We start from the raw sequence: 27463 nt of genomic DNA on the forward strand, positions 1-27463 counted from the left end.
GCCACGCAACCACCGTGCCGACTACGAGCGCGCCTTTCCTTTGTTTGTTTGCTGTCTGTGTCGCCAAGTCGGCCTCGCGGCCGGATGCGCGCGTGTCTTCGTGCACACGTGTGCGGGTCCGGATTTGGGTTGTGGTAGGAGGCTGAGGAGGGGGCGTTTTCCTCGCAGCTGCGCGAGCGCTTGAGGTGCCTGTTCGCGCAACGCCTCACGGCGCACACCTGTAGAAACCAAAGAAGAAAAGACGTGAGAGGGGTAGTGGGAGGGGGTTAGCGGCGGCACCACTGACGGAGAGAGAGCGGGAACCGAAGCCGTGCATTCGCGCTCCAAGGGTGCCACTTCACAGAACTCCCAACGATGCGGTTGCGCCCCGGACACACACTCGCGCCTCTGTCAAGCTGATCGATGCACATCCTTTCCCCGCCGCGGAGACGCGCGTGTAGCAGCTTGGAAGCGGCTCGACCGTTCTCCACCAGCTGGAGCATGTGCCACATCCGCGATCGATGGGGAGCAGGAGGGCTGGCTCCCCAGAGATGGGCAGCGAGGCGGAATGTGTGCCATTGACGTCCGTCGCAGCAGGTAGTTCTTACACGCCAGCACCGGCACCTCCATCCCTGCTAGCAAGCTCCGTCGCCACGGGCGCCCAGTGCTGGATCTGCTGCACACGCTGCTCTGCACAGTGGTGGTCGCAGGATTGCCAGTTAGGCTCCATAGCATTACGAAGGCCGTTCAATGCCACTGCGAGCGTCTCGTCGTCGACGAGGCCGAGGCTGCCGTGCCCTCTGCAGTGGCGTGGAGTCGGAAGATGGTCTCGCTATCGCTCCTGACGGTGTACAGAGGGCAGCTCTCAGCCGACTTCTTCCACGGCTCCATCACTGACGAGTGTGAGGTTGTAAAAACGCCCGGTAAGGGCAGAGAAGGGCATGAGCTAAGCTGAATGAGGGAGCTGCTCCTGTACGGTGGTCGCCGTTGCCTCGAGGCTTGCGTGTGCGGACATGGCTGCACCGGTGAGCATTGTGGGCCCATTCACTTCCGCGAGGCTCTGCAGAAGCAGAGCAGGGCTGCAGCCTGGGGGAAGCCTCGGCAACCAGGAGAGGCGCTCGCGGCTCCCACTCTGAAGAGTGGCTCGACAGGGGCCTGAAGAGGCTCTTCAGTTGCTGCGAAAAGCTAGCAGTGCCAGCCTTGCGCCGCACCCGCTTCCCTTCCCCGGACTCTGGTTCGGAGACCGGCTGTGCGAGGGTTGCATCCCACGACGGCATCGTAGAAGTCCATGCCCGTGTCGTTAGCAGGATGAGGAGGCTGAACGGGCTGAGTCAACTGGCACTCGGTTGCACCACTCCGCTGCGGCACGAGGCGTAGCTGCGGAGCGTCGCGCGACCGCGCCAGTGTGCTGAGCGACCCCTTTACCGTTGCCGCATCGACGACGAGCTTCAGCGCACTGCCCAACTTCATCGCCCCTTGGGGTTAGCACGCACCGCGCCAAGCCCCCGACGAGGGTTGCCGAAGCGGTTGCAAGGGGCTTCGAGAGAATACAATGTGCTGGCGCACCACTCCCAGCATCGTTTTGCTTGGATTCGGCGGGCTAGAGCTGGTGCCCCACCGTGGACGTCGGAGCTCACCAGGATACCCTACCAGCCGTACCACGCGTCGAAGCAACGCGCAGGCTGTCTTGTAAGCGGCGTCGTCGGCGGTGGTGCATGAGCAAACTTGGACTTGTGGCGCTGCAGCTGTGCGAGATCGGAGAGGGGGGGGGGGCTTGCGTCCGCGTGTTCGAATCCCGCGGCAGGGCGGCGATACGCGCCTCCAAGGCGCAGGGGGACGTCGCGCAGGCTTGGCTGCGCTCGAGTTGGGCGAGATTGCCACGGTAGCCTGCATCACCGTGGCCAGAAGGGCCGACTAGTGGGGTGGCTGGCACTGCTGCGTACTTCAAGGCAGACACGCTTACCTGCGCAAATTCGTTCGCGCGTGGCGCACCGGCGGCAACTCAGCGTGCCAGGGCTCCCTGGAATCCACTTCCCGCTCATGGGCGGGTCCACCATGCCCGCCGCAAGGGCTTCAGAGAGATGAGATGCTGCTTAGACTGCGCGGTGAAGGCGTGCCAAAGTCGTAGGACGCCTGCAACAGCGCAGCCGCCATGAGCGCCAAGCAACACACGGGCACCACCACGGGCAGTGGAGCGGCGACACGCGAAGGGTTCGCTTCATCGCCGAGCGACAAGAAGCGAGCTCCATGTGTTGTGTGATGTGTGCATCTCTCAATCGCCAGAGACGCACGCAGCGCCATCCTCAGTCCCGCCCACCTCTCCCTCGCCCCAAGCGGAGGAGGCGTGTGCGCTTCTACGCAGGCATACAGGCAAGTGCACGCATGCGCGCGAGCAGGTGAGACAGAACCCAAAGGAGACAACGCCCAAGACAGCAAAGGAAGGGCAAGAGGGAAGAAGCGGGGACGAGTTGAGGCTGGGAGGGGAGGGGTGAGCACCGAGTGGGCGGTGGATACAGAAGTAGAGCAGGAGGAGACATGTGGGAGGAAGGACGGAGGAGAGTCCCCAGCCCAGCCCAGCCCGCCCCCTCCCCACTCTCTCTCCGTCGCACTCGCTGAGAAGGAAGCGAGATCGCACGCGTCACGCGGAATGTTGCGGAGGATCCGCGCCCGTTGCACACAGCATTGCGGGAGTGTGCAATGAACACTTTCGCACGTGCGTTCGTCCATCTGTTGTCGTCAGAGAATCGAGACGTGAGACACACATGATGCACGGGTACACCCTTCTATTATTTTGCACGTGTATGGCGTGCTCACGTTGCCGCGCGGCTCCCTCCAGGCACGAAGAGAGATGGAGAGCGCAGGGACCCCCCCAAAAAAAAAAGCGAACGAAGAGCTGCGCAACAGCGGCACGAATGGCGGCGATGAAGGACGCACAGGCGCGCACGAGGGATAGAGAGAGTGGGGGAGAGGCAGAGAAGCATCCCACCTGATCCCTTTCTCTCGCCATCAGCCAACCCACGAGAACGCACATGTGTCGTTCGCTTTTTGCGCGGATGCGGACTGAGCGAAATGCGCATAGCGGCTGTAGCGAGTGCGTGAGGCAGCGCGGGTGATGCGAGACCGCTGTGGCGCCGCTCCCTCCCCTCCTTGCCCTTCGGCCTGCCATACCCACTCCTCAGTAAATTGTCTTGCACACCTTTGTGAGGGCACCGGGGCTCTTCTGGCTGCTGCTGGTGCGCCGTGCTTGGCCGCGTGGAGTTCCACTGCTGTCGCTGCTCTCTACGCTGCGCAGCCGCTTCACTGACCCGCGAACATTTGTGATCTCTTCGAGGCTGGCGCGCTGACTGTTACCGTCCACGTCACCCATGCCGCTGCCTCGCCGTCCCTTGGCAGGTGGAGACGCGTACTTTTCTTTCTCGGGTGTGGCGCCCTCTGTCTGGGGCCGTGGGCTGGTAGCCAGCTGCGCCTGTGCTAGCTCGGCGAATCCCCGCAGCTCCGCTGCCTCCTCCGCTTCATCGCTCAGCTGCTGCTCTAATCGCTGCACGTGCGCTGCCAGCGAGGCGTGGGCGCGGGTAGCCCACACCCCACGCGCGATCGACTCCGCCGCCTTCAGCGCTGCACGAGCGGCACTCTCTTCCAGTGTGACGAGGCGCAGCTGAGTCGCACACCAGAGTCTCTTCGTCTCCTGCAGCCCCGCGATCTCCATCAGCATGCCTTCATTCTCGCGAATCAAGTCACGGACGACCGCGTGTCGCAGAAGAGCGGCGACATCAGACGCACGTGCAGCACTTGAGGTGCCTGATGGTGCGCACGACACCACAGATCGCTTGCCTGCCTTGTGCGGGGGATCGGGCGGAGCGTCGAGAAGGGGGTTCGACTGCGCACAGTTCTCTATCACAGGTTTATCCGTCTCATGAGCGTGCCTCACGACGCCCGACGGGCGCACGGGGGAGTTCCGAGAGCCTGTCATGGGCATCATCATGCGAGGGCTGGTGCAAAGGCAGAGAGATGCCGACAAGGAAGTGTGCAGGCGAAAGCCAGAGATCGACGCGCACTCGCACAATGCGCAGCAGAGCGGCGAGGCGGTGTGCGCTCCCGCTTTCGTCCCGATGTGCGTCTATGCGCGCTGCCTTTCGACAGCGTGGTCTGGGCGCAAGGTTCACGCAGCGGTGGTGGAAGACCCAACTCAAACACGCAGGCAAACGTGCGGGGTATGCCTCCCGTGATGCGCGGGGTTAGGACAACGCGCGCCTCTGTGGGGGACCAGAGACGAGGGACGCAGCAAGAGCAGCACGATGCCAGCGCGCGCGTCTCAGCTGTATGGCGCAGAGAGAGCAAGATCGTGAGGGTGCCTGTGCCAAAGCTGGCCAGCGGGCGAGTAGGGAGGGAGAAGGGGGAAAGTGGGGTGATCAGGGTGCCGATGTGAGGAACAGCGATGCGGCCTCTCTATTGTGTGCGCCCATGTGCATGTGTCCGTTTGCGGGAGAGCGGCTGGCGGTGCGCTGGTGTGTGCCTCTGCCGGTGAGCACAGCGGCCAGCGGTTTCGTTAGTGGCAAGCATGGGATGGGGGAGAGTCGGAATGCGCTCGTGGGTGGAGAGACACACATCGCTCCAACAGCGTGGGTGGGGGTGGGGCACATGATGATGATGCGGTCTTTTGACGACCTCGCCCCCATCTCCATGCCATTGGCTCGAAGAGGTGGTCGAGCGCGTGCGAGTGCGTCCGCTCAGGCCACCCACACCCACACATGCACACCCAGAGAAGCGATAGAGAATCTTGCATGACAAGGCCCTGTCGAGAAGGACGGCATGCAACCGTCAGCCCTCCGCCTGAATTCCTCGGCTGCGCACAGCAGGTAATCACGAGAGACACACACACCGCCACATGAGCAAAGAACAACTGAGTCGTGCCTCCACCGCTTGCATCCTCTCACCGCCAAAGTGCCGCCTCTGCAGGAGAGGACAGGAAGATGAGCCGCGGGAGGACGTCGCATGCGCCGAACCTTCGTACCTCCCTTGTCTTGCCTTTCCAACGCCTTTCGTTCTCTCGCCTCTGCTTCGACCCGAAGGGCGGGGGCAGGGAAGCGGGGCCTGAGAAGTGGGGCGAAGAAGAGGGACATGCCCCAGCTCTGATCTGCTCTGTGCGGAGCCGCCGACTTCGCCTACACTCCACTCTCGTCTCCAACACGGCACACATGTCCGCGTTGATGCTGGTGGACTCGAGAAGCAGAGCCAGGGCATATCGTTACCTTTTTCCTTCCCCTTATACGGTGCCGGTGGGATTATTGCCTCTGCGTCTGCACGACAGCACTTACTCACTCGAGAACAAGCACCGATACGTGTGCACGACACTTGTAACAGAAACTCGTTCGCGAACGAGGCTGCGAAAATGGGGCTAAGCGTGCGTCTCGCACCTCCAGCGCCGACCTGGGCAGCCCTGTACTCGTAGCTCGCCAAATCCGAAGGCTAGGCAGAAGGAGTTCAAAGGCGCGCTGGAGCTCGCTCGACAGTGTAAGACGGACGCGTTCCACGATGTCATCGGCAACGGATGCGCACCAGAGGGCCTCGCCAAAGCGCTCCTGCTGGACCTCACCTCCCGCCGCAATGCGAGTGGGGGGGGGCACAGGCGTAATGGGGCAAGCAGGAAGGCGTCGACGAAACAGAGCAGCATGACGCTTGCCGCCAATGCCCTGCTAAACTGATCCTCCTCCTTTCCCACCCCTCGAGTGCTCGCTCAGCGAGCGCTATCTCACGCTCCGTTTGATTTGTTTGTTTCACAAACAAGAAGAGCTCACCGTGGGCATGGCCGGACAGATAGCGCCGCATTGGCACAGCGAAGTTCGGCCGGCGGGCAGCAAGAGGCAGCGTTCACGCACGTGCTTTCGGCTTAATATGTGCCGGAATGCGCGCAGGTAGAGCCTCCAAAGGAAGCGGTCAGCTGTCGGCAGCACAGCAGGGGAGCCTCTCGACTGGGCACCCTGCGTCATCGCCTCGCCACTGGCAGCAGCGGGCGGTGTGGCGAGTGTGCGCTGAACCACCCTTTCCTGCAGTGGCGCCGCACATCTTTCCTCGCCCCTCTCCACCTAACACACACACAGCGCCCTCTTTCTCTTTTTCTGCACAGTACCGCCCCGTGCCCAGCAACCCCCGCCGCTGCCGCCGCATCCCCTTGCCGCAGTGAGCAGCTGACACACGCACACAGACGTCACTGAAGCGACTTGAAAATGTCCTCGACGCTCTTGACGCGCTGGAAGGCGCGAGCTCTGCCAACTTTGGTGAAGAGCGCACCATCGTCCAAGTACACAAACACTGCCTTGCCGCTGCCATCGAGCAGGCCATCGTGCAGCTTGTACAGACGGTGTCCATCCGGCGAGCGCGACGGCGTCTCGTCCAGCACGAGCTGCTTGTCCTCTGCGAGGGTCTGCAGAAGGGAGACGCTTACTTTACCGCCGTTCTGGCGCAGCATCGCTTCGTAAGTGCGCTGCTTCGCAGAGGTGCTACTGGTGCCGTTTACCTGCGCCATCTCCGAGTGCGCCAGCTTCTCGAGGATGAGGAGCAGGCGGTACTGTGCGGAGTACAGGATACCGGACCACTCACGTGACTGTTGCACCACCTTGCTGACGCCGCTGACACCTGAGGCTGGCGATGAGGCAAACAGCAGGCGCTCCACAACGTGGCCATGGGGCTGCACGAGAGCACGATTGAACGAAACCGACATGCCGTGCCGCGCTGTACCGTTGCCGAACGTCTTCTCTAGCGGGATCAGCCACGCGTCGTAGAGTCGTTGCGCGGTGCGTAATCGACGCTCCAGCGGTGGCCGGGATGACGCCGAGGTGAGCAGGGCGGCGGACTGGCAGGCGTACAAGAGCGTCAAGACAAGTCGAAGGAGCCAGCGACACTGCACGTGAAACTGGTCGGCGCTCGCGTAATAGTCGGCGCGGAGGTGCTCAGCGGTAGTTTGAAGCGGCTGCAGAAACCACCGCGACGCGAGCGAGGAGGGATATTGCTCAAGCAGATAGTAGTCCAAAGTCGGCAGAAGCAGCTGGCCGCCGCTCAAGAGCTCAAACCCCAGGGGGTGGCCGGAGGACTCTTTGGGGGAAAGAGGCAGGGCGGGAGAGGGCCGAAACAGCACGTCAGCGAGGCGCGCGACGAGGCGCGTCTTCACCGGTGGTGGTAGCAGAGCAGCGACGTCGCGCAGCAGCGCACTGAGCTTGACGTTGCCATCTCTCATCCACTCCGACACCAGTGATGGCGGCCTGACATTATCGCTAGACGGTTGGAAGACAGACGCCAGCTCCGCCGCGACGGCGGAGGCCGCACGGGGCACCGCGATTGCAAGGTCCACGCAGAAGGCGCTAAAGATAAGCGTCGACGTGAGCTGTGCACCGCTGCTTCGGGTACTACCACTGTGTGCACCTGGCACTGCACACAAGGCGCTTCCAGCCGCCGCCGACGCCGCGTCTTCGGCGGCTGCCGCCTCCTCAGCGCCACCGCAAGCCTCCGTGGAGGATGCCCACAGCGCGGCTGTCGCCTCTGACGTCTGCCACGCTGCCGTCATCGCCCCTCGCAGCCCGCGCATCATGCTTTGCAGCAGCGCAAAATCCTGGCCCCTTGCACGCCGCTGCTGCATCGCCGGAGACGGTGCCATGCCTTCCTCGCGTACCCTCTTCATCATCTCAGCGGCGGCCTCGACGTACGAGCGAAACTCACCGAGCGATTGGAGGGAGCGGACGGTATCGGCAAAGCTGCCACTCGTGCTCGCGTGCGGCGCCGCTGCGCTTGAGCCGGCGGAGGCCGCGGCGGCTGAAGATGCAGCTACGCAAAACACGGGTGGGAGGCCTTGCCGGCCTTGGATGACGCTGCGCCGCTCATCGAGCAGCACCTGCGAGCGCTGCAAAGTGCGAACGGTGCTGGCGAGCAGCTCATCTACATGTGACGCGCTGAACATGCTGAGCACCACGTGTGTCTTGGTGCGCGTGGGGGCATCAGACAGCGACCCGCGCCGGGGCGCAGAGTAAAGAGGGAAGAGGTCCGGAGAGAGCGATAGAGGGGATGCGTGTAAGAAAACGCATATTTGACACTCAGAAGCGGAGACATGTGAAGACAGCGAAGACGGAGGGGGCTCGGAGACGGCGGCAGGCACACACAGGTAAGGGGGCCCGCGCTGAGTCACGCAGCGCCGCCCGCGCACAGCTTCATCGTAACGAGCACTACGCGCATTCACATAGATGTGCAAGTAAGGGCAGGGCAAGTAAAGTGCCGGTGTGCGGCATGCTACCCATCCAAGACGCCTGCCGTACTTCCCCACATTTGCACACCGCCTTTGCGGCCTCCCTTCTCGTGCTCGCTTCTTCCTTTCGGTGGTGTTGGTTGTGTGTGTGTGTGTGTGTCTTGTGTATCAGTAACGGAGGTGATCAGCACCCAAGGAAGACGCGACGCATCACTAAAACGCAACTGCGGGAGAGGGAGAACGCAGCTGAGCGTGATAGCATTTTCGCTGTCTTTCAATTCAACGTGTGTGTGTGTGCGCGTGTTTATTTCTCTGCGGCGCAGCACGCGCTGAGCGCCACACCACGCCCCACGACCGACCCTGTCTCAAGCTCTACTCCCCCACCCCACACAGCCGCCCCCCAATCATGCCGGTCGCCACGCCTGGTGCATCCCCCCTCCCCCCTCCCTCGGGGTGGCACGCAGGCTCCTCCCCACACATCAGTGGGCCGTGTGAGGCATACGCTCGAGTCACCCTGACACGTGCTGCCCATCGTATGGATGGCGCAGACGTGTTCACTGTCGAGCCTCGCCCCGACGCACCGCCAGAGGTGGGTTCTGCATTGGCAGAGGTAGAACGGGGGGGGGGGGCTGTTTGGCCTCCCTAACAGAGAGAGAGTGGCGGGGGGGGGGGTGCACGAGGCCCTGAGACACCACGCGCTGAGAGGTGTGTGTATGTGTGCTCTCCTGCCATCAGCGGGAGGGTGGGCTCAGGCGAATGCACGAGCACATATACATAGTCGTGGCACAGGTAAGCTGCATGCGAGAAAAACGTGAAAGAATACGCAAGCGCTTCTCCGTAGCGGCGCCACCCCATCCCTCACGGAGGTAGCGTGCGCGGCGATTCTCGGGGGCATGGAGGATGCTCATCGCAGCGCAAGGTAGGGAAGCGGCCCGCCTAGAACAGGGAGGGATCACCGAGGACAGTGGGAGCGGTCCTCACAGCATCAAAGAGGCGTGCCACCACAAGAAAGTCGACGGGACGGAAGGGAAGAGGGCGACCTAGTTCTGCAATTCCTACACAGCCACGCCTTCAGTATTTCCACTCTTGCGGGCGCGTGTGCTATGGAGCGAGGTACACCGGCCCGACGCATCACATGCCACTATCGGGTTCGGCGAAGTGCGAGTGAGCAGCACGCTAAGGGTGAGCGCGCTGGCTGGGGAGTCGGCCTCACTCCCTCGCCGTTACGTAGATGGTCAGCACCAGAAATGTTAGTCCGACACCACCGCCGATGAGGGCACCGCCAGAGCCGGCGTCACACATGAAGTAGGAGTCGCTCACCTTCACGCAGAGGGCGCCGGAGAGGATCATCGTTAGCGGGTTAAGACACACCAGCGCTGCTGTCGTCGCCACGCCCAAGATCATGTTCGATGCCGTCTTGAAGATGATCTGTGCGAATAGCATCATGACCCACATAACACCGGCAAAGATGTGGCACAGGAAGGCGTAGCGGAGGAAGTGGTCGTGCATCCGCTGGAAGGTGCTTCGCACCTGTGCGTACGTCGTCACCAGTGGCACATAGTACCACTTCCACGCCGCTGCATTGCCGTACCACAACTCGGTCGACTTGGGCGGATTCTCCGTCGTTTCGCGATGAATGGCTGAGCTGCAGCGCATGCTAATGGTGGAGAAGGTCGCCGGCCGCTTGGACGGGTCGAGCCAATCTGCGGTGGTGGGGTAGAGCCGATCGCGCCTCGCCTTGACGCTCGAGTACACGGCCTGCGTCAGCGCCACCACCTGCGGGTGGCCTGACTTGTTGCACCACAGCCCACTAATCTGCACGCTGTCGAAGAAAGGATCGAACGATGTGGCGTAGCGAGTGCCAACGTCCCTGCCCGTCAGGAGCGCCGACTCATTCTGGAAAACCGCCGAGGAGTAGTTTGCATCGAAGTACATAAGAACAAAGCATGTGGGCGCTGCGTCGTAGCCCTCGTCGCTTTTCGGCACACAATATGGTATCAGTTGCTTTTCGCTTTCGTCGAGGGTGATGGGCCGCCACCGCAGGTCGCTCAGCTCCGCCGGCACCAGCACGAAGCTCGGCAGGTTCTTGCTCGAGTACGCCTCGCATGGTGCCGACATCGTGAGGTCGATGGTCGGCCCATCCAGCACGTGCCTGGAAGCCCGGACGCGGGTGAAAGCGAGGGCCGAGATGGTGCCCAGGACCATGCTGCACACGAGCATGAACACACACCACGCGAGGATGCGCATGGTGCTGTGCTTGTTCGTGCTCGAGACGGAGCTGCCAGCCAGCGGAAAGATGACAAGGGTTATCTCCAGAAGCGTTGCAACAATGAGCAGCACGAAGGTCGTGATGCCGAGGCTCAAGTCGGAGCTGAGCGCCGTGCGGAGAAACCCCAAGAAGTAGGCGACGACAAAGTTTGCCGTGAGCATCACCCCCACCATAATCCCTGTCGCGACACACCACCGAATGTGCCTCGCTGTGCCGATGATGTACTCTTTCTTCTTGTAGTCCTCGACCTTCATGCGCTCTCGAATGTACTCGTCACGCGTCACGACCTTTGTCTTCGCGACGATGCGGCGCACGTAGTGCGGTAGGTTCGCCTGCTTCCTCCATTCCCTGCAGCGGAAATACGTCCAATGCGGTGCCAAGTTCGCATAAAAGCGCCAGAAGCGGCACACGCTGCCGAGCTGAACAATGTCTGCGTGCGTGCCCGTGTCTACGTAGAGCAGTATGATGCACACAATGTCTGCCGAGAACGGGCCCGTATTCACTGGCAGCATCGCCTCTGCCGCGTTGTCGCCATCGCCATCGCCGCCGCGACCAGCCCGGGCGTGCAATCGGCTGCGCGCGTCGTTTGCGGTGATGCAGGAGCGGAAGTGCACCACCGCGCGCGGCTGCCCGGTGAAGGTGAAGTCGCCTGAAGCTTCCCGCAAGTGATGCATACGCACCGACGTCGTGGTGACCGGGTACGACGAGGAGTACGTGCGTGTTTCAGCGGTGGTACTTGTCTCTGATAACACGTCATCGATGCGGGCCACGTTCAGCGACGGAGTCAGCACCGGGGTGACGACACGCCGCTCTGACTGCTCCCTCTCCGCGCCGTGCGCCGCTGCCCCATCGCGGGACTGCGGATGGAGCTCATCGTAGACTACGCCTATAGAGTCGAGCGAGATGGTACGCTTGAAAAACCCCATATGCCCCAACGTTCGCTGTGCGGCCTATGTGGCGCGACACATGAACACAACAAGAGGCGTTGCTGCCCTAAGCAGAAGAACGAGTAGTGAGAAAGGGTGTGCGGCGGGGTGGGCCTCTCCCTTTCCGTCCGAGTCTTAGATTTGGTGTGGATGCGCCAAACAGCAGAGAACCTGTGCACGGAGGCTCGGAGCACCTTCCCGCCGTGACAGGGGCACAGAGGAGAGGTATGGGCAGTCGAAGGCAGAGCAGTGACAGTCACTTCTGAGCGGGGTACGCAATGTAGCAAACAACATGAGACGCACTCCAGGTGCTGAAGATGCGACTCCCTACCGACCACGCCGTGCAGGTCAGCGCACAAGGCGCCGCACACCCACACGCACACTTACAGTTTTGCAAGCTGATCGAGCGAATTTCTTCACTGCGTGCCGATTTCTTCTCTGCGCTCGCTTCAGGGCTCGCCACACACCACACATGCACGTCTGTGGGGCGGTGCGGCCACGCCCATACGTGGGGGTCTCCGGCTGCGTTCACGGCTGCATCAGCCAGCGAGAATGCACGCTTACGACGTCAGCTGCACGAGCAGGTCACTTTAGTCGGACAAGCCAAGCAACGCAAGGAAAGAGCGTTAGACACCGGCAACGAGCGGCTGCGTGCAGTCGTGCGCACACGCCTCCCTCGAGGCCGTGATGGCTTTCCACCGCAGGGCCTCTTCTTCACGTTTTTTCGCGGTCCCTTTGTCAAAACACCTCGGCCACGGTGCTCGACGGCCCTACAGCGCTGCTGGCGTGTTCGGCACTGGCACCAGGTGCCCAGTGACGGGCGAGACGATGGTGGTAGTGGCCAAACCGCACATCCTCCGCGACCCTCGCGAGCCGCGGTACACAAGACAGTCCATGCGGTGGAACAGAAGCCAAAGAGTGCGCAGCTCGCGAATATGGCGCCGCCACGGCGTGGCAGAGGTGATGTCTGTTTTGCGCAATCCGCAATGGTCAGAAGTATCCTGCCGCATCACGAGTACTGACCACAGACCGTACATGGCATCATGCGTTGTCTGGTACAACTCGTAGAAAGACTCCAGGAGCACACCGGGAACGTCGCAGTAAGAGGACCGCAGCGACGCACTAGTGTCGTCGTTGGTGGCGCGTGTGTAGCCGGGCACGGGACCAGAGCCGGTGACGTAGACGGCGCTACGCAGCTTGCGGCCGGCTGGTTCGGCGTACAGCTGGAAGCACGAGGTGGCCAGCGCTTCAGCGGCCTGCAGCACATCGTCTTCACTGTACCGTGCAGAGGATGGGCGTGCCGGGTAACGATGTGCGCCGTAGCGGATGCCTTGGGCTAACACTCCAGCCAGCGCGCACATGCGTGGTGTGGCTACTGGCACCAAGGCTTCTGCACGAGAGCCTACGAACGTGAAGTTCATTGCCTGCACCCCCGCGGTGACGGTGCGCGTGTAGAAGAGATCCTGCACAATCGACATCACAGCCGCATCGTATGCCTCCACAAGCTGCTTGTCCGAGTCCCGCCGTCCACCCCGCACCCACAACTGCAGCAAGAGACGCGCGAAAGGAACTACCGCATCGTAGGTGCCGGACCGCAAGGGGAGAAGGTGCGAGTCATGCAGCGGCGGCACCGCTGCTGCCTGCTCGCCAGGATGCCAGAAAGACTCACTGGCATTACGCAAGGTGTCGTGCGCCGCCGTGATGCTGTCAGTGGTGAACGAGGCACCGCCGGCAGTGACGCAGCTCCACACCTCACGGCTGAATGCTGACCACGAGGCAGCTGAAGTCACTGCCGGCGCTGGTGTTTCGGGCATGCCCTTCAAGAATTCCCGCACCTCGTCCGCCTCACCGGCAGCACCCTTCATCGACCACACCACTGCAGCACTTTCGAGTGCCTCGCGCACGGCAGCAAGCGCCTCTGAGGGCGCCGTAGATGCCGCTGTGCTCAGCGCCGCTTCAGCCGCCGCCTTCAGTTCCTTTGCCGTTGGCGTCCACTCAGTGCTGACACCAGTAAGCAACACGAGATCCCACGCAGCAAGTTGTGCCTCGGGTAAGTGCTCCGTGAAGGGCATCACCTTCGTGAGTGACGCGGTAACGTACTCCATAGCTTCCTTTATGATGTGTACCTCAGAGATTGGGGCAGCCGGCCAGCGGTGCGGCCAGAAGACTTCTTCCGGGATCGAGCTCGTCGCATGCTTCACCTCCGCTGCTGACACCTTCGCCTTGGCGCGGTCTCTTACGCCGGTGGCCAGGCTCTCGGCGATCAGGCTGAGTACAAGGATGTATGCCACGACGCCCAGCACCGCAAACACGATATAGCGGTCAAGAAGGCGCGATTGGTACCTAATGCGTCGCCGCTGCATCGGCGTGCAGAAATTCATATGTGCGAGAGATGCGAAGCACCGGAGGGGGCCGGCGAACAGCATGTGACGATAGGATGTGCAGCAGACCCGGAGTGATAGCCTACCTGCCCACTTTCTCTGTCGGCGCCGGTATCCCGGTGTGCCCGTATGCTGAGCATCAACGTGAAAAGCAGTGAAAAAGGAGGAGGAGATGGAAGGGGGCTGAGTGGCTCGTGAGAGAACGAAGTGACCGGCGCAGGAGATCAGCCAAGGGGCCTGCGCCGTGGACAGCGGAAAGGTGCAACAAAGGAAAGCCATGGCAACTCATGGCTTCTCCATCACCAGCGCTTCCCGACGCGATTCAAACCACGACGCGGCTTGAGGCGGCATCACGCCAAGAAGCATTGCCTCATGTGCACCAGTCCTGACTTGCCGGTGACGCGGCGGTTCACAAGGAGAAAGGAGGCCTTCCTAACAGAGAAGTAGGGAAGATCGGAAGTCGTTGAGCCCACACGCATGTCACCTGGCTTCTTCTCCTTTCCTCACACGGGTGCATGCGCGCGGGGCGGGGCGTAGTTGAGCAAGAGGGCGGATGCTATAGCGCACTTTGCTGCTTGCCCTCGGTGCACGCAACGCGTCTGCAGGGAGACGATACGCGTGTGACCAGCGCTACTCTCCGTGCTCTGAGCAGCGCGCCGCTCCCTGGACCATGCGTAGGCATCCGAGCGTGGTGCATTGGCGCAGCTGAGCCCGGCAATGCGAGCACACGCGCTCTTGTGCCTCGACGTCCTCCTGCGACAGCGCTCACAGGCACCCGAGCGTCTGGCACGCCGAAGCAAAGAGTGCCGGCGCTGGCGGCGAGCCTTCCGCCCCAGGCAGCCAATGCGAGGCGCAGACACCTGCCTCACGCTCGGTGCACCCGCCAGCAGACGCCGAACTATCGTCACCGCGGTGGTGTGACACGGTCTACACTGCCGCGACATCCGTACCGAATAGAAACGAGAGTACGGTCACATCTTCCCACACGCTCTTCGACAGCGGAAGCAGCTGCAAGAGGCGGTCACGCGCACCCACCAGCATCGCAAAAGCCGCGACAATGGACGGCGCCTCCGAGGCAGAGACAGGCCCACTTGCCTTTTCGGAGTGAATGCGAAGGGCCTGCGCGGGAAAAGCGCTTTGTGTGAAATCGCGCGACAAGGGCCCCCCGCTGGGAGAGACGCAGGACGTCTCTATGAGAGGAGCACGACACAATACGTTGGGCTACATCAAAGGCAGACATGCGCGCCAGCGATGCACGGCCGGCCATCCACACGGAAAGACTGTCTCTGTACTTGTCGAGAAACCCCATCTGAGGAGGGATGGGGGCAGGGAAGAAGAATGGAAGACGCAAGAGCGCGCTCGCAAGGAGGGCGACATCAAAACGCGCGCCTGAAAGCCGTCAGACGTCACTGTGCTCGCCAAGAAGGCTCTCCGTCGCTCGGGCAGCGCGGAAGAGACCCGCTTGTCGAGTGCACCCTTACGCAGGGAACATCCCCCTGGGTGAGAATACATCAACGCGGAGCTGGAGGAAGAGAGGAAGGCCCTCACGCGTGCATGCACTCAACCTTTGGCGTCTTTCCGTTTGTTTGTTAGTGGGAGTGTGTGAAGAGAGAGGGGGTGTGGCGCCCGCAGGCGAAGCCAAGAAGAGCAGCCACCGCCCCTCTGTGAAGACGAGCTCGCACGTGTAACGCCGCGCATCATCATATCACGGGCCCGCGCCCGTGCACTGCATCGGGCTCGCACGCTCACAGCTGCTGCGGGGGGAACACCTTTTTGCTTTTGTACCGATCTCGCTCCAGTTGCTCGCGCTGCTCGCGCAGATGCTGAAGCCCCTCTGGCACACCGACTACGAACTCACCAGGCCGCCCCTTGCGCCGCACATCCGTCAGATGCGCGATTCGGCTGCGAAGACTGCGACTCCACAGCAGTGCCGCCTCGCGGTTCTTCTCTTCGTTGCTGCGCAGAAAACCAAAGCGCCACAGCCACTGCACCTCCTGCTCCATCTCCTGCTGCCCGACAGCTGTTGGCGACGCAGGGTCGAAGGTACCGCAGCGGGTGCTAGCTCTGAAGCTTGTGGAAGGAGTGTGGCCCGTCTGCTGCGCGGCTTCCTCATCCTCGTGGCAGGCATACAGCTCCCAGTACTGGCGCTTCTCAATGCGGTGCACTTCGTCAGCCACGGCAGCCGCCTTGCCAGACAATCGACCGCGCTCGTGCTCGGCGGTAGGTTTCGACGGTCGGGGCAGGTCACCAAACAAGCACCCGCGTTGACCTATGTGGTTGTACCGCAGTACCAGCTCCTCGCCTGCCTCGATTGTGCGCGAGGCTGTGACGCAGACGTCGCCGCTGTCCTCGCGCTGGTAGACAACGTTGGCATTCGCGCGGCTTGTGTGGTTCAGCATGTCCACCAACGGTACGATCGACAGCTGCGGAGGCCCAGGACGGCGCCAGTTCAGGTTGACCGCACGGGAGCGAGTCATAAAGTGCGCCCAACGCAGGGCGCTCTCTTCACCAAGCCAAGCAGCGGAGTCTTGCACTGCCTCCAAGTTGGACGCGCACGACCCACAAGACGGGAGCAGCAGCACTGGCAGCAAGGCGTCCACAAAGTGCGTCTGCAGCTGCCGCTCCCACGTCATGAAGAGGTGGAGGGCGCCTTCCTCCGCTTCTGCGACGCCGCCGCGCGCACGCTGTGACTGGCGCTGCCGCTGCGTCAGGGCCGACATGCGCCCCTTGAAATAATTCGTGAGCACCGTTGGCGTGAGGGCCGTCTCCATCTCCGGTCGGCGCAGGTCAGCGAGCTCTAACTCACCCTGCTCCACCGCCTGCACCATGAGCTCTGTCGAGGCCGCCGCCACATCTTCACCAGGGGCGACTTCTTTTGTGCGCTGCCCAAGCCGCAGTCGGCGAGGGAGCGGCTCGACGTTGTCGTGACTGAGGAAGCTGCTGCGCAGCAGTGCACCCATTGGTGGGGGTCGGCGCGGCAGTGCATCGGCCCACGCACGCAGTGGGCTCTCGGCAGGCAGGACGCCAGCGTTCAGCGGGCTGCGTGTGAGATACAGAGCCACCGTCACCAGCAGTGCGTCGCGGGAGAGCAGCAGGTGTGGCGGCACCGAGACTGCCGAGGGAAGAGATGAAATGCGGCTGACCAGATCATCGAAGCGCTGCGCGGCGAGCGGCTGGAGGCCAGTTGCCGCGGTCGCGTCCGTTTGTGACGGCTCTCCGCGACAGGCTCGCCGCAGCAGCTGTGAGGCGCGCTCTCCTGTCATGATGCTGTTGCATTTCACAGTACCAAGGTGCTCACCACGGTGGATGCGGGAGGTGGCAACGATGGTGCGAACCGGCAGTGCTTCACCGGCGGGCGTGCCGTTCGAGTACGGTCGAACGGTTTGCTGCAGCTTTGCGGCTTTGATATCGCGCATGCACTGTGACAGCCATTCGCTGCCGCGGTGCAGCGTGCTGGGGGGAGGCATCGCTCCCAAGGGCGGCGGGTCGAGTGCGGAACGCCACCCGAAGAGGCGCCACAGTCGCACAAAACACCACAGAGGTGCGTCAGGGAGAGGCACTACAGACGGACACGCACAGACGCCTCCGTGCAAGTGGCTGAGCTCTGAAGGGGGAGAGGAAAACGGGAGGGCGAGCTGAGCGCGCCTGCACGCTCCAAGCAGGGGAGCGACAGCACAAGGGCCACACCGCGCAGGCACAAAAACGCGGCGGCGTCGCTTGCAGAGGAGATCCCTGCAGAGCTTGCGCGCTCGCTTCGCGCGAGCGACCTGAATCAAACGGCGATGAGTAGAGGAAGAGAGGCAGAGGGTCGCGCGAAACACAGAGAGAGGACAACGTTGCTGGACTCCACATGAAGAGCTGTATTGGTAGTAAAGTGATAAGACTGCTGCCGAAGGCACTGGAAGGATGGTGAAGGTAAGAGGGCAGTGAACTGAGGGAGGGGTGGGCAGGTGGGTGGGCTCCAGTGGCGGCATGGCGCGCCAGCGTAGTGGCGCCTTCACACGTGCGTGTATCTGTGTGTGTTGAATGCGGCATACGTGGACCGTCAAGGCACGCTACCGCGTACACCCATGTCCTGACACTCGCTTGTATCTTATTGGTGCTCCCTTCGACAGACTGCAGTCCTCACGTTGCAGTCATCGCCAGTGTCGCGGTGCTGCTCCAGTGAAGCTTCTGCATCCGTGTCTAACCTCGTGGAGTAAAGGCTAAGAAACGCGTTGCGAGAGCCAACTTGCGCACCGCCCTGCGGGCCCGCTCTTACACAAGCTGCACGGGCTCATGTTCAATGAAGCCACGAGGAGGGAAGTGGGCATGCTGCACTGCTTAGTTAGATCATAATGCAAACATGGAGGAGGAGGGACAACAACACGAGACGTGATGGCAGGGAAGAAACAAAAAGGAGCCGCGCGCATACACACCTGCACAGACGCTGGGTCGAGTCTGTTTGTCTGTGTGTCTGTGAGGAGAGAAAGGGAGCGGGACGTGCGTGCCTGCCGCAGAGGAGACAAGCGCCGCAATGACAAGCGCGCGTGACTGGAAGCCGAAAAAAGCACGACATTACTCATGGAGTCGAGGCGGGATCAGGCGGGGGAATAAAACGAGCAACCGAGAAAACAACCACGGCGCCGGCGCGTCTTAAACGTAGTCCACCGCCATGTCGAAGTCACCGCGCTCGACCTGGCGGCGGGTCTCCTTTAGATCACGCTGCTCCGCCCGCTCCCTCCTCTGGGCAGCGTGGCGCTCAGAGAATTCGCTACCGAGGGCGGGCTGACGCCCCTTGCCCATCACCGTCTCCTTGAATTCCTCCACCGTCATGTTGTGCTCCTTGGCCAGCGCCTCGTACTCCTTCTCAATCTCCTCGTTCGTCACCTTCTTCACCTCCTGGGAAACCTTCTTCTTCGTGGTGCTGATCTCCTTCTCGATGTCCTTCAGACGGGCCTTGTTCTTCACGCCGGCGGCGGCGTACACGTCCTCCGGGATGTTGGCGTCCTTCTGCTGCACACGCTCGTACAGCTCCCGGAGCGCGTCCAGCTTCTTGGAGTAGTCCACCGGCATTTGAGCTAGACACAGGCGGCGAAATAGGAAAGGATGCAAGGGAAACAAAAAAGGTGTGGGAGGAGGAGGGGGCAAGCCGGAACGGCGGGTCCCTCTGTAAACAAGTATGTATGTGTATGCGCGAGCCTGGCTTGGCGTGGCGGTGAACGAGAGCGAGAGGCGGATACGGTGGAGACCTTGTCATGCAGCGAGGCGAAGCCAAAAGAGGGCGGGGAGGAAACAAGTCTAGCGCAGCAGCGAAGGCATCTCGTGCACGCACGCGTACGCATGCATACGTTCGCATGCAGTGAGGAGAGATGGTAGAAGAGGCATCATGCAACGCAGTGCGATCGCACTCGCGACACCATGAAAGGTTTGTGGCTGAAAGAGAGGCTGCCTTGTTGTCGATGCCGAAGGGTAACTTGTTGACAGCGAGTTCGCGCCAGTTGCTCCCTCACTCACCTACCTACACGCGCACGCCTTCTACTGCACATGGGTAGCCACGAGGAAATCAAATTTGTTTGTGAATGACGCACACACACACAACGCTACAGACGACCGCATCGCTGGAGTTGCGCATACACCGTCAGATGCGCACAGTATAGAAGATGAACGACGCGGCCGAGGATGCACAAGAAGGGGCGTGCGTCCGGGGGAAAAGGCAGGGGGCGCTGAGAGCGGCAGCGGCCTTTAACATCTCTCGATCCTGTTTCTCCTTCCTCATTTCTTGTGCTCCATTCACTTCCGTGCCAGTCGACGAAACGCACACCATTCAGTGCTGCTGGCGCTTCTCGAGGAATTGAGGCAGCGGTGTAATACCGGTGTACGCCACAACTTCATCGTATTCCTTGGCAAGCATGTCCTCCCACGGCACATTGAGATACATGGGCACGGCGGGCTCACCGTGGCGGGAGCAAGGTGCGTTGCGAGAGGCCCACTCCCAATAGAGTCGCATGTGTGCCCACTGCGCTGCTGCCAGACGCGGTGCTCCACCCAGCAGCGAGAGCAACCCAAGAGGCAGGCCCGTGTGCTTCCACTCAAAGATCTTCACCGCCAGCTCCTCCTCTATCGAGCGACCACAACCGGTAATGATGTGCACAAAGTCGTGGCACTGCCTGTACCGCGTCATTACATACGCCAAAGTCGGATCAGCAATGTGCTTCACCGCCGTCCGCCCACTTGGCAGGAAATGGTTACGGTCCATATAGGCGGCATACCTGAAGCCGAAGGTGGACGGTGCGAGGCCGCGGCTGAACTCGAGCGCCTCATCGCCCACGACAGGCTGGTGCTTCAAAATGCTGCGGCCCCGCTGGTCAGCCATCATGCAGTTCTTCATGTTCTCCAGCGAATCGAGCGAGCTGAGCTCGCCCACAGCGGAGACGGCATCTGCATTCGTCGGATCGTGGATCGCCCTTAGGCTTTCAACTGCGAAGGCGGCGGTCCGATGGGCCAACGCAACACCAGTTGCAATAGGCGGCACCCACTGCATGGCGTGCGCACAGAGCAGACGATTTACCGCGCGCGCAAAGATGGCAGGGCTACGCCGCAAGTGCGCGCACTCACACAGACGTTTAGCGCGTGCGGTCTCGTGAAGCGTGTGTATGCAGCGACTCGGGCTGCAGTTGTTTTGTGCCGTGCAAGGGCTGTGCGGGCTCCCTGCAATGAGAGTAATTAGATGCTGGAAGACACGCCGGTGGCGAGGGGTGGAGGCCGTGGACCTTTCAGTCCGTGCGAGAGAGCTGCTATGAGTATGCTTAGCGCTTCACACCCGCTAAAGAAGGAAGGCAGCACACACGCGCAACATGGAGAAAGGAAGGACAGAGAGAGAACAGTGGGTGGGTAAGACGGGGCGAGACGGGTGCGTTGCACAATGTGCAGCGGCTCCGTCCTGTTGCAGCGCCGACCCCACGCGGGAGAACGCAAACGATAAAGGAAAGCGCGAGGTTCAGGTCGTCAGGAGGTGACCGGCAGTGCCTGCACGTGCGCCTGCATGGGTCTCGACAGCGCCTGCAAACGGGGTTGCTGATCAGGAACAGCGAGAAGTACACTTCGCTCGCTATTAGGGGTTCACTGCAGACGGAGCGAGAAGCGTGAGTGAGAGGAAAGCAAGAGCAATGCCTCTTCGTTCTCTCTTCCCACCAGCCATCCGGCCGGCGGTATCCTGAGGCACCTTCCAGTTGAGACAGAGCCCCCCTCCTTCCTCGCGATACAGGCGACCGCGGTTCGTCTCGTGTGGCCTTTCACTGCCTATGCGGCATGGCCGCGGCTGAGCAGGTTAACGCGCAAAACACACACGCACACAGTAACCAAAAGGCAACGGGGGATCAGGGGGACGGTCGCACAGGACAGGTGCGGCAGCGCAGAGACGACTGTGCGCACGAGGAGGCGCGCTGAAGATGGAGTCCCACACGGACAAGCAAACGACCTTCTCGAGAGCAGCGGCAGCGTTCTCGTCTGTCGTCGCACATACACGCACGCACATAATCTCGCGCGATTGCGTCAAGAGAGGACGAAGAGATAAAGAAACGCGGTTGGCATTGTGGGCGCTGCCCGCTGGCCGCATGTCCTTTTGCCTCATCCGTCCACACTTGGGGGCGGGGAGAGCACATTCCGCCGCGTCTTTTCTACACTCTCGGGCCCCAGTTATCCGTTAAGCAGACTTCTCGGCCAGAACCAGACCTTGTCCGATTCGCGGCGACGGGATTAATGTCGCCGGGAAACTGGTCGAGCACAATTCCAGCGTCTTCTTGTCCGGGAGAGAGCACACGCAGACACCCTGCTGCTCACAAGACGGGCCATGGGACATTCTTGCGCCGTCGCAAGTGCGCGTACACATATTGGTGAGAAACCCTCTCTTGTTGCACAGTCCGCGTAGACAGTGCCGTCTGTTCAAAACCACCTGGGGGAGGGGGGTGGGCGCAGTGAGCTGTCGGCGTGCCAGCTGCCTCACAAAAATGAGAGCTGGGAAGCTGCATGGCGACACGTTGACGGCAACACAATTCACGGTAAGACGCCATCTGCACTGCAAAACCAGAAGCACTGCATGAAATGGCGATGAAGCTGTGAGAACGCACCGTACAGGTTTGAGCGCTGAGAGGTGAACACCTTACAGCCGCATGTGTAGGTGCAACGAGCATGCTGTATAACGTCCAAATATGAATCTTGCCTTCGTCCAAAGGAAAGCAAACACGTCAAAAATGGCGAAGAGGGAGCACAACGCGCCTCCGCAGCGCCGTCCCGTCTTCGCTGGCGTATTCGATGAAAAGGGGGCCTGAAAAAAAAGGAGAATGGCTCCACCCACAGACAGAGCCAATATATATATATATATAAGGCGGGGCGGGGCGGGACGGGCGGCCGTTCTTGCCATCTCCTTCGGGGAGCTATGGTGTTTTGGGTGGACGACAACGCGCCACCACTTTCGCTGGACGCCCATCGTCTGCGCAACAGCCTAGATAAAGCGTAGGTGGAATGCGAGCGTCCCTAGCCGCCATGCATTTGAGCTTCTATGGCTGCGCGCACACACACACCTGACGTGTCTTCGCCCCGGCCTCATCGTCTCCCCTCCCTCCCCCCGTCCCCTGATTTTCATGTGAGCGTAAGTCACCCGTGATCCGTTGTGCCCAATCCTCCTTCGAAATACACTAGCAAGCTTGGCGAGACGCTCTAACGTTGCACGGCTGTGCATTACCCACACGCACACACCGTGTGTGATACCGGGAGAGCGAGAGGGGCATCCTCAAAGGTGGAGGCGGGATGGAAGCGAAAACATCGGTGAAGCGAAGCACGAGAAGATCGAAAAGCGCAGGTGAAAGTTACCATGGCGATAATGATGAGGGGGAGAGCGCGCGCTTGGTAGTGGAGGAGGCACCGAGTATCGAACCCGTCACAGCCAACACCATCACCTACTCATACAGATGCAATCGTAGCATCGGTTAAGCTTACACACGCGCGACGATTACATGCCACTGCTCCTCCATCCACCTCGGCTTGGCGACAGCCCAAGTAATACCGGGTGGATGGGAGGCAGCCATGCGGTGCATGGATCGATGAGTAGCTTTCCTATGCACGCCTAAAAGCCGCCACCGCCACCGACACCGACAGCTTCACCGCTGCCTCTCTCTCGTCTTCGCCGTCGCTGCGTGATGCGCGGGATGCCTGATGAGGTGACGACGCCGTCGACCTCGTCAAAGCCCATCGTGGTACGCCCGTTTTGCAGCTGGCGGTCGGCGAGCTACCAGTGCGCGATACGAAGCTGCAGGGGCACGCGTCGTCAGTGACCTGCTGACGCTGCCGTGCCCGCATCAATAGCAAGTATCTTGTGCGCGTTGGTGATGGTGGAGCGGCTCTAGCCAATGACGATAATCGTGCAGCTCTCGCAAAGGTTAGCGATGAGCTGATTGAAAACACGCTGCTTGCGCAGGAGTGCATGTGCGATAGCAATGCGCTGCCGCTGACCGCCGCTCCATCCCCCGCCTCACTCCCCGACGAATGTGCTGTAGCCATCCGAGAGTCCGACGATAAAGCTGTGTGCATTAACCGCCTTTGCCGCCGTCACGGCGGCCTCATGCGAGGCCTTCTCCAGTCCGTGGCTGATGTTGTCCTCAGCAGAACAGCTGAAGACTGCATGTCCTGGGCCACCACTGCGCACTGATGGTGCAGCCACTTGAAAAGAAGGTCGCGAATGTCTCGCCCGTCGACGAGAACGCACATCACCTGTGGCTCGTACATGCAGAGCATGGTGGTGGACTTGCCGCCGCCAGAGCCGCCGACGATGGCGGTGACGGAGCTGTGCGGAAACTCGCCGGAGATGCTGATCAAAACAATGCGGCCACGTCGCGCTTGGTGGTGCAAGCAGATGCAGTCTAGCACCCTTGACTCCACACCAGCGGTGGCGGTCTCACTGCCTTTCGTTGGGGCAAGATCGGTTTTCACCTCAAGCACGGTGAGCATGCACTCGGCCGCACCGATGCTTTTCCTGAGCTGGTTCAGTGCGCCGTTCAGCACCTGATATGCCGAGATCATCCAGCTGAAGTACAGCTAGAAGGTGGCCAGCTGGCCAGCGGCAACGTCGTGCGGCTGCGCCACGACGCTGTACCCGTCAAAGCCTAGCATCACTGCTGCTGAAGCCCAGCTCCAGAAGGCTTGTGGCGCAGAGCGTGCCGGAGAAGACAATGGCTTTGCGAGGTGTCTTGCTCAGTGTCGTGCCCATCGCTGCCACAAACTTCTCGTGCTCCTCGGCCGAGAAGGCGCAGCTGATGCGGATGCTCGAGAAGGCGTCGGTGGCTGTGCTGCTGCCCTGCGCCAGCGCGTCTCAGGCGCCGCGGTAGATGCAAGCCACCTACCGCGCGTACGTCCCGGTGGTGAGGATGATGGGTAAGACCATCATCTGCGTGATCATTGCACGCCGCCAGCAAGCAAGAAAGTACATCGGCATGGCCCCGATGGGCGTGTTGACCTTGGTCAGGGTCAAGCTCATGAGCATCTGAACTGGCTGCGCGGTCACCTAGACGCCATTCGCCATGCACGCCGTCAGCGATCCGACGGTGGTGCAGTCGCAGAAGCGCATGCAGGGGTAGATGAGCTTGGCCAAGAGGTGCTCACGGGTGCCCATGGTGAGGTTGCGTTTGACGAGGATGCTTCAGAAAGAGCGGGCGCTGCCGTCCAATGAAGGCAACTGCGCATCGCCGCCATGACGACCCCCCCTCTCTCCGAGGGCTTCTCCTTCGGGTACGTCGTCGTCCACGTCGAGGAGGCGTGAGATAGGGACCCGAATCCCGATCAGCACGACGAGGTACAAAGTCAGCACCACACGCAGGCCCTGCGCGCATGAGGCGCCCACTACGTGACGCGCCTCCAGCTAAACTCATCCCACTTGCCACATATTTTCGACTACCATGGGCGCCGCTATGCAGGCGACGTCGCCGGAGAAGGCGCTGCGAAGAAATATGTGAGGTCCCCACCACGATGACAGGATCATTGCATTTCGGTTGCCCACGCTGTGGCGACCACCACGCAGAGCGGACAGGATCAGAAAAGCACTCCCAAGACCCAAAAGAGACAGAGAGATGAGCCGTGAGCAGGGGAGCAAAGAACAGGCCACTCCGTCAGGAGACGAACGGAAGAGCGTTGTTCCCGGGCGTGTGATGAGATACGGAAGTGTGCGTGGGGCCCGTTGGATGGAGCGCATATGTCCAAGGCAGGAGAAGAACGCGCAGCGTGGAGGCCCAAGGAGGGAGCTTAGCCAAAGACACGACACTGTCAGACGCAGGCGTAAAGCACTGGTTCCATACTGCAGACATGAGCAGGCCACAAAGAGAGGATAGCAGCGCTGGCCGATGCGTCGACAGGTACGCGCGGATGAGCGTATCAATAGAAGGCAGGTCGCGGTCGGCCCTTCTCTGCGCGACCGGTGAGAGTGAGAGAGGAAGACCGTTGGAGAGAAGGAAGCAGGAGGAACGGTGGGACATCATGAGAGCGACATCTGGGCACCGTCCATATGCGGGTTGCCCACCATCAAGCGCACATCACTCACAGTCTCTACAAAAAGGCGTTGGCAATAACACGGATGCGAGGCAGCGGGAGACTGGGGTGCACTCACCGAATCGCCGACACAGCTCTATGGAGAGAAGGGAAAAGAGCAAGCGGGCATCATCATCACGCCAGCGTTGCCGGTGTGCACTGTTGTCTTCCACCCACCCCCTGACCGGAAGTGTAGCGAAGATGCGACAGAAAACAAACACCTCCATGGCGGGAAGCACACGTCTGCCCAAGCACATGGTAACACAAGTGGCAGTGCTTCAGCGGCCTCGATCGAGTCAGTTGTTAACGTTTTTACGGTGCAGCCCCTCCGTCATCGGCACCCGAAAGCACACCACGACGTGGTGACAAAAATGCGTGATGAGGCTGCAGCATCATCGATGATGGCCGTCTCAGACAACAACAACGCGGTCGGGGTAGAAGGGAGAGGCGGCGTCACGCACGATCCCCTTCTTGAGCAGGCAATGAGAGGAGAAATGGGAGGCGCAGCACTGTCCAAAGTGCAGCGTCCGCTGGGCACAGTGTCTAAAACGCGTCTCCGCGGCCAATACACAGCCACGGGGGGAGACCAAAGAGGAGGAGAGCATTAAGAAAGTAGGCTCATGCTTTGCCTCCACCGCTGCTGTGGCTCTTACTGTTACTCGACTGAAAGCCGCCGCCACTTCCCTTGTGGTTACTCGAAGTTCCGCCGTAGCGCCTGTTTTTGTTAGGAGGGCCACCGCGGTGGTTGCGCATGGACCTGTGCGACATCTTCCGCGACGAGTTGTGCACGCGGCCCACGCCTCCCTCAAAGTGCCCATGCGGCGCGGGACCCCCGCTCATCTGATGTACACCGTAGAACGGGGTCGCGTGTGCGTATGGCATGTCATACGCCTCTTCGTCGCCTGGATAGTACCCGAACGGGTCCCCATTTTCCTCGGAAGAGCCATCGAAGTACGGCTCCTCCTCCATCATCTCATACAGCTCAAACGGCACTTCATCCGGCGACTCGGCATGGTAGAAGGGCCCGTGTCCCCCATGATAGCGGTGCCGCTTTGCGTGGTGCGGCTTCGCCCCTTTGCGCCGCTGCGGCTGATTGTCGCTGCTCCACCGGTTGAACTCCTCCAACACCGCCGCTGCGCTCTCCTTCCCGAGGGCGTTGGCAATGAACTCGAAGCTCTTGCCATCTTGGTACATGTTCACCATCGCCTTCACCTGCTCCTCAGGCCAGGTCGTGGAGGACGAGCTCTTCTTTCCAGCATGTGACTGCCTACCGTCACAGCTGCCGGACGACTGCCGCGGTCTGGCCGAGGCATTACCGCGCGGTGGTCGCCATCGGTCGTTGGCGCGGTAAAACGCCTCCACGTGCATGTTTCGGACAAAGCCGTCCTCCTCGTTTTGCCGTCGCATCTCTTCCCACATGAGCTCGTACATGAGGGGGTCCATGTCTTCATACCACGGCTGATACGCACTGTCCTGCTTTGAGTAGTAGGAGGAGGACGAGGAGTCGGATGCCCCACTTGCGTTTGGCGCGCGCGTAGCCTCGAAGAGCCGCCTGCCCGCCTGATGAAACTGCTTCACCGTGTTGTAGGCGTTGTTAATGTCCGTCATGCGGTTCGTGCTAGAAGCCGCAGAGGAGTTCGACACGTCTGGATGATGCTCCTTGGCGAGGTCTCCGTAGCGCTTCTTCACATCGGTCAAAGTGGCCGAGGCGTGCACCCCAAGTACTTTGTACGCCTTGCGCACATCGTCCTCCGTCGGAACCGTCGCGCAGTGCCGGCACGCCGAAAATGCGAGGGAACCAGGCAGAGACTGGCACGCACGATTAACGAGACGCACGCGCCACCGGCGGATGCCGTGCATGATGGCAGGCGTGCCGGATAGTAAAACACGTCGTGCCACGCTCTTGTGGGAGCTCGCTCTTTCTCTTGGCTCTCGTCTAAAAGAGGGGTCGCAGCCGGACAGCAACGGCGGGTGGCTACGGAAAGCGTATGGGTGTATATGTGTCGGTGTGTGCGACAGTGCGTCTACAAAGGAGGATGTGGACGCTGCTGCAGCCAACGGAAACAAGCGCACCGTAGCAGCTCCTTCTCCGTTGACTTGACAGCAATAGAAGAAGGCTGCGGCG

The 27463-nt window shown here is 61.3% G+C and overlaps 8 protein-coding genes and 2 pseudogenes across 10 annotated transcripts; all 10 read right to left on the reverse strand.

Annotated features, from left to right (window-relative positions):
- Positions 1–713: 713 nt before the first annotated feature.
- Positions 714–1256, reverse strand: LINJ_09_1430 (annotated as a pseudogene). The gene has a single exon. A coding segment is annotated over exon 1 (543 nt).
- Positions 1257–3154: 1898 nt separating this feature from the next.
- LINJ_09_1440 (conserved hypothetical protein) lies at positions 3155–3961 on the reverse strand (the record flags this gene model as incomplete). Its single annotated transcript, XM_001463563.1, has 1 exon — positions 3155–3961. One exon carries the CDS (start codon positions 3959–3961, stop codon positions 3155–3157), a length of 807 nt encoding a protein of 268 aa, XP_001463600.1.
- A 2223-nt stretch (positions 3962–6184) lies between these two features.
- LINJ_09_1450 (conserved hypothetical protein) lies at positions 6185–7927 on the reverse strand (the record flags this gene model as incomplete). Its single annotated transcript, XM_001463564.1, has 1 exon — positions 6185–7927. The coding sequence occupies one exon, from the start codon at positions 7925–7927 to the stop codon at positions 6185–6187; it is 1743 nt and encodes a 580-aa protein (XP_001463601.1).
- Positions 7928–9418: 1491 nt separating this feature from the next.
- Positions 9419–11404, reverse strand: LINJ_09_1460 (conserved hypothetical protein; the record flags this gene model as incomplete). Its single annotated transcript, XM_001463565.1, has 1 exon — positions 9419–11404. The coding sequence occupies one exon, from the start codon at positions 11402–11404 to the stop codon at positions 9419–9421; it is 1986 nt and encodes a 661-aa protein (XP_001463602.1).
- Positions 11405–12174: 770 nt separating this feature from the next.
- On the reverse strand, positions 12175–13785 carry LINJ_09_1470 (hypothetical protein, unknown function; the record flags this gene model as incomplete). The annotated part of the gene is made up of 1 exon (XM_001463566.1): positions 12175–13785. One exon carries the CDS (start codon positions 13783–13785, stop codon positions 12175–12177), a length of 1611 nt encoding a protein of 536 aa, XP_001463603.1.
- A 1745-nt stretch (positions 13786–15530) lies between these two features.
- Positions 15531–17252, reverse strand: LINJ_09_1480 (conserved hypothetical protein; the record flags this gene model as incomplete). Its single annotated transcript, XM_001463567.1, has 1 exon — positions 15531–17252. One exon carries the CDS (start codon positions 17250–17252, stop codon positions 15531–15533), a length of 1722 nt encoding a protein of 573 aa, XP_001463604.1.
- A 1168-nt stretch (positions 17253–18420) lies between these two features.
- Positions 18421–18840, reverse strand: LINJ_09_1490 (conserved hypothetical protein; the record flags this gene model as incomplete). The annotated part of the gene is made up of 1 exon (XM_001463568.1): positions 18421–18840. The coding sequence occupies one exon, from the start codon at positions 18838–18840 to the stop codon at positions 18421–18423; it is 420 nt and encodes a 139-aa protein (XP_001463605.1).
- A 751-nt stretch (positions 18841–19591) lies between these two features.
- Positions 19592–20155, reverse strand: LINJ_09_1500 (putative ubiquinone biosynthesis protein-like protein; the record flags this gene model as incomplete). Its single annotated transcript, XM_001463569.1, has 1 exon — positions 19592–20155. The coding sequence occupies one exon, from the start codon at positions 20153–20155 to the stop codon at positions 19592–19594; it is 564 nt and encodes a 187-aa protein (XP_001463606.1).
- A 2356-nt stretch (positions 20156–22511) lies between these two features.
- Positions 22512–24646, reverse strand: LINJ_09_1510 (annotated as a pseudogene). Its single transcript is given in 4 exon segments — positions 22512–22725; positions 22727–23371; positions 23374–23919; positions 23921–24646. Coding segments are annotated over 4 exon segments (2131 nt in total).
- Positions 24647–25956: 1310 nt separating this feature from the next.
- On the reverse strand, positions 25957–27198 carry LINJ_09_1520 (conserved hypothetical protein; the record flags this gene model as incomplete). Its single annotated transcript, XM_001463570.1, has 1 exon — positions 25957–27198. One exon carries the CDS (start codon positions 27196–27198, stop codon positions 25957–25959), a length of 1242 nt encoding a protein of 413 aa, XP_001463607.1.
- Between the last annotated feature and the right edge of the window lie 265 nt (positions 27199–27463).

This window comes from Leishmania infantum, chromosome 9, assembly GCF_000002875.2.
Source record: "Leishmania infantum JPCM5 genome chromosome 9".
NCBI lineage: Eukaryota > Euglenozoa > Kinetoplastea > Trypanosomatida > Trypanosomatidae > Leishmania > Leishmania infantum.